Genomic DNA, 15,373 nt, shown 5'->3' with positions numbered 1-15,373 from the left:
CCCTCCCCCACTCACCCATTGTACTCTATGCTACTTCTCCCCACCCCCACCCTCCTCTAGCTTATCTCTCCACCTTTCAGGCTCTCTGCCTTTGTTTCTGATGAAGGGCTTTTGCCCGAAACGTCGATTTTCCTGTTCCTCGGATGCTGCCTGACCTGCTGTGCTCTTCCAGCACCACTAATCCAAAAATCAAGAGATGACAAGGGAATGTAGCAAAGGCAGTACATTCCTTGTGGGTAACTTTAACCTTCGGGTATGTTGGGATCACCAGATTGGTAGAGGAAGCCACAAGGAAGGCATCATAGAATGCATCCAGTTTCCTGGCACAACATGTTGTGGTATCAGAGTCGTTTGGATCAGGTTTGATGAATACTTTCAAAGTCAATGAGCCCCTAGGAAACAGTAAGCATAATGTAACATTCAGTTGGAGAGGGAGGAACATGGCTTAGAAAAAACTGGATTAAACTGAACTAAGGGTAATTACAAAGGTATTCTTGGAAGGGGATGGCCAACCATGGTTAACCATGGAAATTAAGGATGCCATCAAATTGGAAGGGAAAGAGAAACATACAATGTAGCAAAGATTAGTGATAGGCCAGAGGATTGGGAAATTTTCAAAAACCAGCAAGACAACCAAAAATAAGTAAAGAGGAAGAAATAAAATTTGATAGTAAACTTGCACATAGAATGAATGAATGTTATGTTGCAGAAGGAGGCCATTTGATCCATCATGTCTGTACCAGCTCCTGAAAGGCTACCCAGCTCGTCCCACTCTCCAGCCCTAGCTCTGTCGCCCTCTAACTCTATGCCTTTCAAATACATATCCAGCTCGCTTTTAAGATGGCCCCACAGGAAGGTTCTGCAGCAGAGCTCCTCTGCTTCACCTGTTCGTTTCCTTTTTCTGTTTTTCTCTTTGTCTTTCTGCAGTATTATTTTTTCAAACTTTAACTTAAATTTACCTGGAGAGGTATGCAGGAACAAAGGGCATTGTTGGTGAGTCCCAGGCCAGCCCAGTACGGGGGGAGTGGAGTCCCAGAGCAGAGGCTGGAGCATGAGAATGGGTCCCAGAGCAGAGGCTGGAACAGGGAATGGAGTCCCAGAGCAAAGGCTGGAGGTGGGAATGGAGTCCCAGAGCAGAGGCTGGAGCATGGGAATGGAGTCCCAGAGCAGAGGCCGGAGCGTGGTAATGGGGTCCCAGAGCAGAGGCTGGAGCGTGGTAATGGGGTCCCAGAGCAGAGGCCGGAGCATGGTAATGGGGTCCCAGAGCAGAGGCTGGAGCGTGGTAATGGGGTCCCAGAGCAGAGGCCGGAGCGTGGGAATGGAGTCCCAGAGCAGAGGCCGGAGCGTGGGAATGGGGTCCCAGAGCAGAGGCTGGAGCGTGGGAATGGGGTCCCAGAGCAGAGGCTGGAGCGTGGGAATGGGGTCCCAGAGCAGAGGCTGGAGCGTGGTAATGGGGTCCCAGAGCAGAGGCTGGAACGCGGGAATGGGGTCCCAGAGCAGAGGCTGGAGCGTGGGAATGGGGTCCCAGAGCAGAGGCTGGAGCGTGGGAATGGGGTCCCAGAGCAGAGCTGGAGCATGGGAATGGAGTCCCAGAGCAGAGGCTGGAGCGTGGGAATGGGGTCCCTGAGCAGAGGCCGGAACAGGGAATGGGGTCACAGAGCAGAGGCTGGAGCGTGGGAATGGAGTCCCAGAGCAGAGGCCGGAACAGGGAATGGGGTCCCAGAGCAGAGGCTGGAGTGGGGAATGGGGTCCCAGAATGGAGGCCGGAACAGGGAATGGGGTCCTGGAGTGGAGGAGCCTGTGGACTGGCAGTGAGGCCAGTATGATGTAAGGAGTTGGTCCCGGGCAGTCTGGGGGCTCAGTGCTGGAACAGACTTGGTGGAAAGACTAAAATTCAAGTACTTTATAAACAAAACTTCTTTATTCTGTGCAGAACATTTCCTTATAAGTCTTTCAAATCTGTACCCCATATTGAAGTATCTGTCTCTCAGTCGCCAATACCTAACGTTGCACCAAATTGGCGACATTACAGACTTTTCACGGTACCCATTCCACTGCATGTGACAGGAAAGCTAATTCAGTCCAAATTCAATTTTGATAGTAGTATCAAGATAGACAGCAAATGTATTTTTAAATATATAAAAAGGAAGAGAGAGGCAAAAGTGAACAGAAATTTTGAGAGAGGGAAATAATAATGGGGAAGCAGGAAATGGCAGAGGAGATGAATAAATACTTTGCAACAAAGGACGTTATTAACATTCCAAAATTACTGGATATTCAAGGGTGAAAGGAAGGAAGGGGATACATTCAGTAACTATCATTAGAGGAAAGATGCTTGGGAAACTAATGGGATTAAAGACCACTAAATCCCCTGGGCCTGATGGGCTGCATTGTAGAATATTAAAGGGGGTAGCTACAGCGATATGGATGCACTGGCAGCAACCTTCCTGGAGTCCTTAGATTCTAGAAAAAGCCCAGAGTATTGGAACGCTGCCAATGCCTTTGAAAAAGGGAATGAGACAAAAAGCAAGTAACTGGGCCAGTTAGCTTTCTGTCTGTAATTGGGAAAATAATAAGTCTGTTATGATGGTTGTAATCACAGAATATTTTGAAACGAATAATATGATTGAGCAGTGTTGCGTCATGCCTGATGACTTTACTGGTATTATTTGAGGGGGTCACAAGCAAGATAGGTAACAAGAAAGCAGGAGGTGGAATAACTTTGTGTTTACAGACTGTATTTGATAAGCTACTGCACATTAGACTCCTTAATGAGACAAGACCCCATTGATGTTGGAGGGTAGCATATTAGCGTACATAAAGGATCAGCTAACTAATAGACAGAGAGTTGATATAAAGGTGATGTTTTCAGGATGGCAATCTGTAAGTAATAATGTGCCAGATGGACAGGAACATCGAAAATAGGAGTGGGAGTAGGCCATTCGGCCCTTCAAGCCTGCTCCACCATTCACCTTAACCATGGCTGACTATCTGTATCCCCTGTTCCTGCTTTCTCCCCATGCCCTTTGATCCCTTGGTTCTGGGAACGATATCTAACTCCTTTATGAAAACATTCCATCACCCCTGAGTGTAAAACAGGCTCTCATTGATGAGGTTGTTTCTTCAGAAAGACGGTTGAGAGTGAGATTGTTTCCTGCTGGTTTCTCAGGCAGCACATTCACTAATTGTTCCCCCGCGTTTCTCTGATGGAAGCACAGAGCTGGCTTTCCTGTTCTTGGTTACACTTCACAGCACTCTCGAAACCTCGGCTCGTATGGAACTGAGAGGTGTGAAGGTTGGTTCACACTTGGATAGAGCTCTGCATTATATCCTTTCTGCTTTTTCTGGCATGTTAGCAGTTTCTGTTGTTGTCTTTCATTCACACGTTAGTGACCACATCCTCAGTATTATACACAGCACTGGCTGACATTACACAGTTAAGTGACTGCTATCAGGCTTGTTACAGCAAACACTTCCATGGGATGGGGGTATCAGTGGCTGGGCCAGTATTTATTGCCCATCCCTGGTTGCCCTTGAGAAGGACGTGGTGAGTTGCCTTCGTGAACCACAGTCATAGAGTCATAGAGATGTACAGCATGGAAACAGACCCTTCGATCCAACTCCTCCATGCCAACCAGATATCCTAACATAATCTAGTCCCATTTGCCAGCCCTTGGTCCGTATCTCTCTAAACCCTTCCTATTCATATACCCATCCAACTACCTTTTAAATGTAATTGTATCAGCCTCCAACACTTCCCCTGGCAGCTCATTCCATACACACACAACCCTCTGCATGAAAACGTTGCCCCTTCGGACCTTTTTAAGTCTTTCCCCTCTCACCCTAAACCTATGGACTCTAGTTCTGGACTTTGTCACCCTGGACCAAAGACCTTGTCTATTTATCCTATCCATGCTCCTCATGATTTTGTAAACCTCTATAAGGTCACCCCTCAGCTGCCTTGACAATCGGGAAGGGAGGTCATCATTGACCAGATGTTGAACTGGTCTCTCCACATAACCACAATGACTACAAGAGCAGGTGAGAGGCTGGGAATCCTGGAGTGAGTGAGACTCCCCAAAGCCTGTCCACCACCTACAAGGCACAGTCAGGATGCCTCTAGGGAAGGAATTCCAGGATTCTGACCCAGGGGCCCTAAAGGAACGATGATATATTTCCAAGTCAGGATGGGGAGTGACTTGGAGGGGAACTTACAGGCGGTGGTGTTCCCATGTATCTGCTGCCCTTGCCCTTCTAATTTGGAAGTGGTCGTGGGTTTGGAAGGTGCAGTCTGAGGATCTTTGGTGAATTTCTGCAGTGCATCTTGTAGATAGTACACACTGCTGCTACTGAGTGTCGGTGGTGGAGGGAGGGGATGTTTGTGGATGTGGTGCCAATCAAGCGGCTGCTTTGTCCTGGATGGTATCAAGCTTCTTGAGTGTTGTTGGAGCTGCCCCCATCCAGACAAGTGGGGAGTATTCCATCACACTCCTGACTTGTGCCTTGTAGATGGTGGACAGGCTTTGGGGAGTCAGGAGGGGAGTTACTTGCTGCAGTATTTCTAGCCTCTGACCTGCTCTCGTACCCACTTGGTTTATGACCAGTTTCTGGTCAATGGTAACCCCCAGGATGTCAATAGCGGGGGATTCAGCAATGGTACTGTCTTATCAGCCCAAGCCTGGATCTTATCCAGAACTTGGTACATTTGAACTGATAGAATGAGCACAGAAAGAAGCCATTCAGCCCAAAAAGTCTGCATCTACCCTCTGAAGAGCATCCCACCCACCATCGCTTCAGTTCATCACCTGCTGGGTAGCAGCACTTAATTAAAGCACATAAGTCAGCCCTCAGCAAAGACAGCCCAATAATTCTCACACTGAAAACATCTTGACGTTCCCACTGAAAACATCCAACATTTTAGTGGAGCAGTCTTCCGACCTTTAGTCTCCCATTTTGGTTGACCTGGTGCTTTCAGGGTGCTACAGCCCTCCAGTGTGCATTCCTGTTGATTGGGTCACAGAGAGTCTCATTTGCTGACATTGTCTCAATAGGTACGCAGTGACTACATGCAGGAAGTTGCTGCTCAAGTCGATCAGGACATAGCCATGAAGTTGGGCTGCCTAGAGATCAGGTAAGGCTCCCTCTGTACAACATGGAGCAATGTGCTGGCCTCCAGCTCATCCTCCGTATCCACCTGAAGCCAATGGGAAGCTCAGGCAACAGGGAGAGCTCCTTTGTCTGTATCCCGGACCTGGTGCACTTGGGGGTTCCCAACCTGATACAGAATTGGACAGAGAACAATAACTATCTCCAAGCCACATTTTAATCCTCAACGTGTTGGCTCGAGATTTGAGATCATTCTCTTTCTCTTCTTCTGTTGGTTCACTCAGCTTTCCACCATCTTCACATTTGGAGAAATGAGGCCCAAAGCTGATGGCAACTGAGCCTTTGGGATCTCGGTCTTATTGTGTCAATCAGCTAGAAACTGGCCTGTGTTAAATATCATCTCCACAGACATGCAGAAAGCATCACTTGCTAATTAAAAATGAGAAAAAAAAGCTGGAGGATCTTCTATGAGGAAGTTGGACAGATATCGGTGAAATAATAACTAGAATTGTAAGCACAACTGATGGTAGTCTGAAGGGAAGCTCTGCACGGAAACTGCTTGTTATCAATGAGGTGGTGGATACAACATTTGTTAGCCCCCAGGCCATCTCTCCAATTTCACTGAATGTTGCCTGATGGGACAGGAAGGCATTGAGAGCTCACTGGTGAACAGGCAGCTCATCTTCCTGTGATAGCATTGCTCAATTTCCTACAGCCTGCAGCGTTAGCACCAAAATAAAATGTATCTCAGTCTGCAGCTTCACTCTCTGAAGATGAAAACACCGTCACGTACACACTGAAATCATTGTCACGTTCACACTGAAGTCATTGTAAAGTACACACTGAAAACACCGTCACGTTCACACTGAAATCATTGTCACGTTCACACTGAAGTCATTGTAACGTACACACTGAAAACACCGTCACGTTCACACTGAAATCATTGTCACGTTCACACTGAAATCATTGTCACGTTCACACTGAAATCATTGTCACATACACACTGAAAACACCGTCACGTACACACTGAAAACACCGTCACGTTCACACTGAAAACATCGTCACGTTCACACTGAAATCATTGTCACGTTCACACTGAAATCATTGTCACGTACACACTGAAATCATTGTCACGTACACACTGAAAACACCGTCACGTTCACACTGAAATCATTGTCACGTTCACACTGAAATCATTGTCACGTACACACTGAAAACACCGTCACGTTCACACTGAAAACACCGTCACGTTCACACTGAAAATACCGTCACGTTCACACTGAAATCATTGTCACGTTCACACTGAAATCATTGTCATGTACACACTGAAAACACCGTCATGTCTGAAAACACTGTCACGTTCACACTGAAAACACCGTCACGTTCACACTGAAAACACTGTCACGTTCACACTGAAAACACCGTCACGTTCACACTGAAAACACTGTCACGTTCACACTGAAAACACCGTCACGTTCACACTGAAAACACTGTCACGTTCACACTGAAAACACCGTCACGTTCACACTGAAAACACTGTCACGTTCACACTGAAAACACCGTCACGTTCACACTGAAAACACTGTCACGTTCACACTGAAAACACCGTCACGTTCACACTGAAAACACTGTCACGTTCACACTGAAAACACCGTCACGTTCACACTGAAAACACTGTCACGTTCACACTGAAAACACCGTCACGTTCACACTGAAAACACTGTCACGTTCACACTGAAAACACCGTCACGTTCACACTGAAAACACTGTCACGTTCACACTGAAAACACCGTCACGTTCACACTGAAAACACTGTCACGTTCACACTGAAAACACCGTCACGTTCACACTGAAAACACTGTCACGTTCACACTGAAAACACCGTCACGTTCACACTGAAAACACTGTCACGTTCACACTGAAAACACCGTCACGTTCACACTGAAAACACTGTCACGTTCACACTGAAAACACCGTCACGTTCACACTGAAAACACTGTCACGTTCACACTGAAAACACCGTCACGTTCACACTGAAAACACTGTCACGTTCACACTGAAAACACCGTCACGTTCACACTGAAAACACTGTCACGTTCACACTGAAAACACCGTCACGTTCACACTGAAAACACTGTCACGTTCACACTGAAAACACCGTCACGTTCACACTGAAAACACTGTCACGTTCACACTGAAAACACCGTCACGTTCACACTGAAAACACTGTCACGTTCACACTGAAAACACCGTCACGTTCACACTGAAAACACTGTCACGTTCACACTGAAAACACCGTCACGTTCACACTGAAAACACTGTCACGTTCACACTGAAAACACCGTCACGTTCACACTGAAAACACTGTCACGTTCACACTGAAAACACCGTCACGTTCACACTGAAAACACTGTCACGTTCACACTGAAAACACCGTCACGTTCACACTGAAAACACTGTCACGTTCACACTGAAAACACCGTCACGTTCACACTGAAAACACTGTCACGTTCACACTGAAAACACCGTCACGTTCACACTGAAAACACTGTCACGTTCACACTGAAAACACCGTCACGTTCACACTGAAAACACTGTCACGTTCACACTGAAAACACCGTCACGTTCACACTGAAAACACTGTCACGTTCACACTGAAAACACCGTCACGTTCACACTGAAAACACTGTCACGTTCACACTGAAAACACCGTCACGTTCACACTGAAAACACTGTCACGTTCACACTGAAAACACCGTCACGTTCACACTGAAAACACTGTCACGTTCACACTGAAAACACCGTCACGTTCACACTGAAAACACTGTCACGTTCACACTGAAAACACCGTCACGTTCACACTGAAAACACTGTCACGTTCACACTGAAAACACCGTCACGTTCACACTGAAAACACTGTCACGTTCACACTGAAAACACCGTCACGTTCACACTGAAAACACTGTCACGTTCACACTGAAAACACCGTCACGTTCACACTGAAAACACTGTCACGTTCACACTGAAAACACCGTCACGTTCACACTGAAAACACTGTCACGTTCACACTGAAAACACCGTCACGTTCACACTGAAAACACTGTCACGTTCACACTGAAAACACCGTCACGTTCACACTGAAAACACTGTCACGTTCACACTGAAAACACCGTCACGTTCACACTGAAAACACTGTCACGTTCACACTGAAAACACCGTCACGTTCACACTGAAAACACTGTCACGTTCACACTGAAAACACCGTCACGTTCACACTGAAAACACTGTCACGTTCACACTGAAAACACCGTCACGTTCACACTGAAAACACTGTCACGTTCACACTGAAAACACCGTCACGTTCACACTGAAAACACTGTCACGTTCACACTGAAAACACCGTCACGTTCACACTGAAAACACTGTCACGTTCACACTGAAAACACCGTCACGTTCACACTGAAAACACTGTCACGTTCACACTGAAAACACCGTCACGTTCACACTGAAAACACTGTCACGTTCACACTGAAAACACCGTCACGTTCACACTGAAAACACTGTCACGTTCACACTGAAAACACCGTCACGTTCACACTGAAAACACTGTCACGTTCACACTGAAAACACCGTCACGTTCACACTGAAAACACTGTCACGTTCACACTGAAAACACCGTCACGTTCACACTGAAAACACTGTCACGTTCACACTGAAAACACCGTCACGTTCACACTGAAAACACTGTCACGTTCACACTGAAAACACCGTCACGTTCACACTGAAAACACTGTCACGTTCACACTGAAAACACCGTCACGTTCACACTGAAAACACTGTCACGTTCACACTGAAAACACCGTCACGTTCACACTGAAAACACTGTCACGTTCACACTGAAAACACCGTCACGTTCACACTGAAAACACTGTCACGTTCACACTGAAAACACCGTCACGTTCACACTGAAAACACTGTCACGTTCACACTGAAAACACCGTCACGTTCACACTGAAAACACTGTCACGTTCACACTGAAAACACCGTCACGTTCACACTGAAAACACTGTCACGTTCACACTGAAAACACCGTCACGTTCACACTGAAAACACTGTCACGTTCACACTGAAAACACCGTCACGTTCACACTGAAAACACTGTCACGTTCACACTGAAAACACCGTCACGTTCACACTGAAAACACTGTCACGTTCACACTGAAAACACCGTCACGTTCACACTGAAAACACTGTCACGTTCACACTGAAAACACCGTCACGTTCACACTGAAAACACTGTCACGTTCACACTGAAAACACCGTCACGTTCACACTGAAAACACTGTCACGTTCACACTGAAAACACCGTCACGTTCACACTGAAAACACTGTCACGTTCACACTGAAAACACCGTCACGTTCACACTGAAAACACTGTCACGTTCACACTGAAAACACCGTCACGTTCACACTGAAAACACTGTCACGTTCACACTGAAAACACCGTCACGTTCACACTGAAAACACTGTCACGTTCACACTGAAAACACCGTCACGTTCACACTGAAAACACTGTCACGTTCACACTGAAAACACCGTCACGTTCACACTGAAAACACTGTCACGTTCACACTGAAAACACCGTCACGTTCACACTGAAAACACTGTCACGTTCACACTGAAAACACCGTCACGTTCACACTGAAAACACTGTCACGTTCACACTGAAAACACCGTCACGTTCACACTGAAAACACTGTCACGTTCACACTGAAAACACCGTCACGTTCACACTGAAAACACTGTCACGTTCACACTGAAAACACCGTCACGTTCACACTGAAAACACTGTCACGTTCACACTGAAAACACCGTCACGTTCACACTGAAAACACTGTCACGTTCACACTGAAAACACCGTCACGTTCACACTGAAAACACTGTCACGTTCACACTGAAAACACCGTCACGTTCACACTGAAAACACTGTCACGTTCACACTGAAAACACCGTCACGTTCACACTGAAAACACTGTCACGTTCACACTGAAAACACCGTCACGTTCACACTGAAAACACTGTCACGTTCACACTGAAAACACCGTCACGTTCACACTGAAAACACTGTCACGTTCACACTGAAAACACCGTCACGTTCACACTGAAAACACTGTCACGTTCACACTGAAAACACCGTCACGTTCACACTGAAAACACTGTCACGTTCACACTGAAAACACCGTCACGTTCACACTGAAAACACTGTCACGTTCACACTGAAAACACCGTCACGTTCACACTGAAAACACTGTCACGTTCACACTGAAAACACCGTCACGTTCACACTGAAAACACTGTCACGTTCACACTGAAAACACCGTCACGTTCACACTGAAAACACTGTCACGTTCACACTGAAAACACCGTCACGTTCACACTGAAAACACTGTCACGTTCACACTGAAAACACCGTCACGTTCACACTGAAAACACTGTCACGTTCACACTGAAAACACCGTCACGTTCACACTGAAAACACTGTCACGTTCACACTGAAAACACCGTCACGTTCACACTGAAAACACTGTCACGTTCACACTGAAAACACCGTCACGTTCACACTGAAAACACTGTCACGTTCACACTGAAAACACCGTCACGTTCACACTGAAAACACTGTCACGTTCACACTGAAAACACCGTCACGTTCACACTGAAAACACTGTCACGTTCACACTGAAAACACCGTCACGTTCACACTGAAAACACTGTCACGTTCACACTGAAAACACCGTCACGTTCACACTGAAAACACTGTCACGTTCACACTGAAAACACCGTCACGTTCACACTGAAAACACTGTCACGTTCACACTGAAAACACCGTCACGTTCACACTGAAAACACTGTCACGTTCACACTGAAAACACCGTCACGTTCACACTGAAAACACTGTCACGTTCACACTGAAAACACCGTCACGTTCACACTGAAAACACTGTCACGTTCACACTGAAAACACCGTCACGTTCACACTGAAAACACTGTCACGTTCACACTGAAAACACCGTCACGTTCACACTGAAAACACTGTCACGTTCACACTGAAAACACCGTCACGTTCACACTGAAAACACTGTCACGTTCACACTGAAAACACCGTCACGTTCACACTGAAAACACTGTCACGTTCACACTGAAAACACCGTCACGTTCACACTGAAAACACTGTCACGTTCACACTGAAAACACCGTCACGTTCACACTGAAAACACTGTCACGTTCACACTGAAAACACCGTCACGTTCACACTGAAAACACTGTCACGTTCACACTGAAAACACCGTCACGTTCACACTGAAAACACTGTCACGTTCACACTGAAAACACCGTCACGTTCACACTGAAAACACTGTCACGTTCACACTGAAAACACCGTCACGTTCACACTGAAAACACTGTCACGTTCACACTGAAAACACCGTCACGTTCACACTGAAAACACTGTCACGTTCACACTGAAAACACCGTCACGTTCACACTGAAAACACTGTCACGTTCACACTGAAAACACCGTCACGTTCACACTGAAAACACTGTCACGTTCACACTGAAAACACCGTCACGTTCACACTGAAAACACCGTCACGGACACACTGACAACATTGTCACGTTCACACTGAAAACACCGTCACGGACACACTGACAACATTGTCACGTTCACACTGAAAACACCGTCACGGACACACTGACAACATTGTCACGTTCACACTGAAAACACCGTCACGGACACACTGACAACATTGTCACGTTCACACTGAAAACACCGTCACGGACACACTGACAACATTGTCACGTTCACACTGAAAACACCGTCACGGACACACTGACAACATTGTCACGTTCACACTGAAAACACCGTCACGGACACACTGACAACATTGTCACGTTCACACTGAAAACACCGTCACGGACACACTGACAACATTGTCACGTTCACACTGAAAACACCGTCACGGACACACTGACAACATTGTCACGTTCACACTGAAAACACCGTCACGGACACACTGACAACATTGTCACGTTCACACTGAAAACACCGTCACGGACACACTGACAACATTGTCACGTTCACACTGAAAACACCGTCACGGACACACTGACAACATTGTCACGTTCACACTGAAAACACCGTCACGGACACACTGACAACATTGTCACGTTCACACTGAAAACACCGTCACGTACACGCTGAAAACACCGTCACGTTCACGCTGAAAACACCGTCACGTTCACACTGAAAACACTGTCACGTTCACACTGAAAACACCGTCACGGACACACTGACAACATTGTCACGTTCACACTGAAAACACCGTCACGGACACACTGACAACATTGTCACGTTCACACTGAAAACACCGTCACGGACACACTGACAACATTGTCACGTTCACACTGAAAACACCGTCACGGACACACTGAAAACATCGTCACGTTCACACTGAAAACACCGTCACGTACACGCTGAAAACACCGTCACGTACACGCTGAAAACACCGTCACGTTCACACTGAAAACACCGTCACGTTCACACTGAAAACACTGTCACGTTCACACTGAAAACACCGTCACGGACACACTGACAACATTGTCACGTTCACACTGAAAACACCGTCACGTTCACATTGAAAACACCGTCACGTTCACACTGAAAACATCGTCACGTTCACACTGAAAACACCGTCACGTTCACACTGAAAACACCGTCACGTTCACACTGAAAACACCATCACGTTCACACTGAAAATATCGTCACGTTCACACTGAAAACACCGTCACGTACACGCTGAAAACACCGTCACGTACACACTGAAAACACCGTCACGTTCGCGCTGAAAACACCGTCACGTTCAGCTGAAAATCATCGTCACGTTCACACTGAAATCATCGTCACGTTCACACTGAAATCATCGTCACGTTCACACTGAAATCATCGTCACGTTCACACTGAAAACACCGTCACGTTCACACTGAAAACACCATCACGTTCACACTGAAAACACCGTCACGTTCACACTGAAAACACCATCACGTTCACACTGAAAACATCGTCACGTTCACACTGAAAACACCGTCATGTACACGCTGAAAACACCGTCACGTACACACTGAAAACACCGTCACGTTCGCGCTGAAAACACCGTCACGTTCACGCTGAAAACACCGTCACGTACACGCTGAAAACATCGTCACGTTCACACTGAAAACATCGTCACGTTCACACTGAAAACATCGTCACGTTCACACTGAAAGCATCGTCACGTTCACACTGAAAACACCGTCACGTTCACACTGAAATCATCGTCACGTTCACACTGAAATCATCGTCACGTACACGCTGAAAACACCGTCATGTTCACACTGAAAACATCGTCACGTTCACACTGAAAACACCGTCACGTTCACACTGAAAACATCGTCACGTTCACACTGAAAACACTGTCACGTACACACTGAAAACACCTTCACGAACACACTGAAAATGTTACTGCATTTTTGGCAGCAATCTCCAGCTCATTAGTAGGAGGTGTCGGCTTCACACTGCCACCAAGGTTTAATTCAGCAACAATCACATGTCATCAGGTCAAATTAATGCCATCAATAAATTAATCATACAGGGACTCCACTCCCACCCCCTCCCCCACCCCACTCCCCAGTGCCCTGTATTACTGTGTCTCTACTGATGTTACTCCAGCTCCTTCGCGCTGTCTCTCAGTAACCCCTCTCCTTCACACTGTTGGAATCGATCCACAGTTTCATGGGAATTTCTAACCTTGTAGTGTTGAAGTTTTGAATAAATGTTTTCTGTTTTTACTGTCTGTTCTCAGGAGGTTTTATAAGGACATGCCCCCGAAGGCGCTGGAGAAGAAATCCAATTTTGAGTTGTTGGAGTAAGTGTGGGTCTGTTGGGATTTTGGTTCGAACATTCTGTTCAGACAACCAGGGGATTGAGGAAGGGCTCACTGGGGATCTGCCCGCGTTTCTGATCTCGAGAGCTGGTTTTAGGAGAAAAGGTGATTTGGAGGTCCAATCCAGATCCTGATTGCATTGAACTAGGACAATGTTTTCTTGATGTTCCTTTCAGCAGAATGTAAGTCCCTCGTGTATAACCGGGACTCCATCCAAGTCTGGGTCCTCATCCAGATGTGAAAGGGTCTCCTGTGAATGCTCTGTCTGTTCCTTTGAGTGTGTAACCTGATGAGTCCCGGACGATGAAGCCACAATATAAGCCCACACTGTCCTCAGGTTTCTTTTCTGTTGCAGGAAAGAGGTTGGTCTCGATTTGTTCTTCCCGAAACAGCTGCAGGACAGTATGAAGGTAGATAACGACTTTTGCCAGGAGCCTATCCGTTCCGCAATCTTGTCTCACTGTCTGTCAATGGGAGGGTTTTTTCCGATGTTAACGGAAGCACACTGGGTAACTTGACAGAAAATGTTTGAGCATTAAGAGAGAGTAGAGACAGGAAACATGTCTTAGACCTCACTGGGACAGCATGCTGGAAATGAAATCCCACGATTCTGCAGTTACCACCTCAAGTTAAAGGTTTTAACAATTCCACAGTTGTCTAATTCTAAGACCCAGATTGTCAGAGAGCACAGACCAGGTTTCTCTCCCTAACACAAGGTCCTGTTTATTACCAAGAAATAGAATCCAGTTACAGGGAAACAAAGATGAGCAGTTAACATATAATGCTCCCAGATAAAACTCATACTGTCTTATAAACCCTCCCTTTCACACATTAACAGATACAGATAAAAACATGGGTGTTGTGGACAGCGGGAAAGAGTGGGAAGACAGTTCAGAGTTCCCTATCCACAGGGTTTTCTGACTTGATTCTTGTGCTGCTCAGATGCTGTTTCTCAATCTTCCTTCTCCAGATGCTTTCACTTATTTACAGGAGGCAGAGGGGGAACTGATTCACACTGATAGCAGCTCCCTGAGTGATTCACACTGACACCATCTCCCTGACTGATTCACACCGACACCAGCTCCCTGACTGATTCACACTGACACCATCTCCCAGACTGATTCACACTGACAGCATCTCCCTGACTGATTCATTAAAAGTTCCAGCTTACAGTAACAGCTGAAGAAGAAATCAGCCGACCTTCTTCAGGTTTAAAGTGTTATTTGACTGCAGAGAACAGAGAGACTGATCTTGAGCTGGTGGAATTCTGATTCTTGATCACACTCGCACAG

At 46.5% G+C, this 15,373-nt stretch overlaps 1 protein-coding gene across 2 annotated transcripts in view; it reads left to right on the top strand.

The window, feature by feature from the left end:
* Positions 1-15,373, top strand: part of LOC122552545 (protein-tyrosine kinase 2-beta-like) — a 104,938-nt gene that overhangs the window by 77,285 nt on the left and 12,280 nt on the right. For both annotated transcript variants that reach the window (XM_043695235.1, XM_043695236.1), the window contains exons 5-7: positions 5,052-5,131; positions 14,001-14,063; positions 14,437-14,491. In XM_043695235.1, the coding sequence (XP_043551170.1) occupies positions 5,052-5,131; positions 14,001-14,063; positions 14,437-14,491 (198 nt within the window). The remainder of the gene's footprint in view (positions 1-5,051; positions 5,132-14,000; positions 14,064-14,436; positions 14,492-15,373) is intronic.

The sequence above is a fragment of the Chiloscyllium plagiosum genome, chromosome 9 (genome assembly GCF_004010195.1).
Source record: "Chiloscyllium plagiosum isolate BGI_BamShark_2017 chromosome 9, ASM401019v2, whole genome shotgun sequence".
Classification (NCBI taxonomy): Eukaryota; Metazoa; Chordata; class Chondrichthyes; order Orectolobiformes; family Hemiscylliidae; genus Chiloscyllium; species Chiloscyllium plagiosum.
Note: the sequence above shows the minus strand (reverse complement) of the source record. Positions and strands in the feature narration are given on the sequence as shown.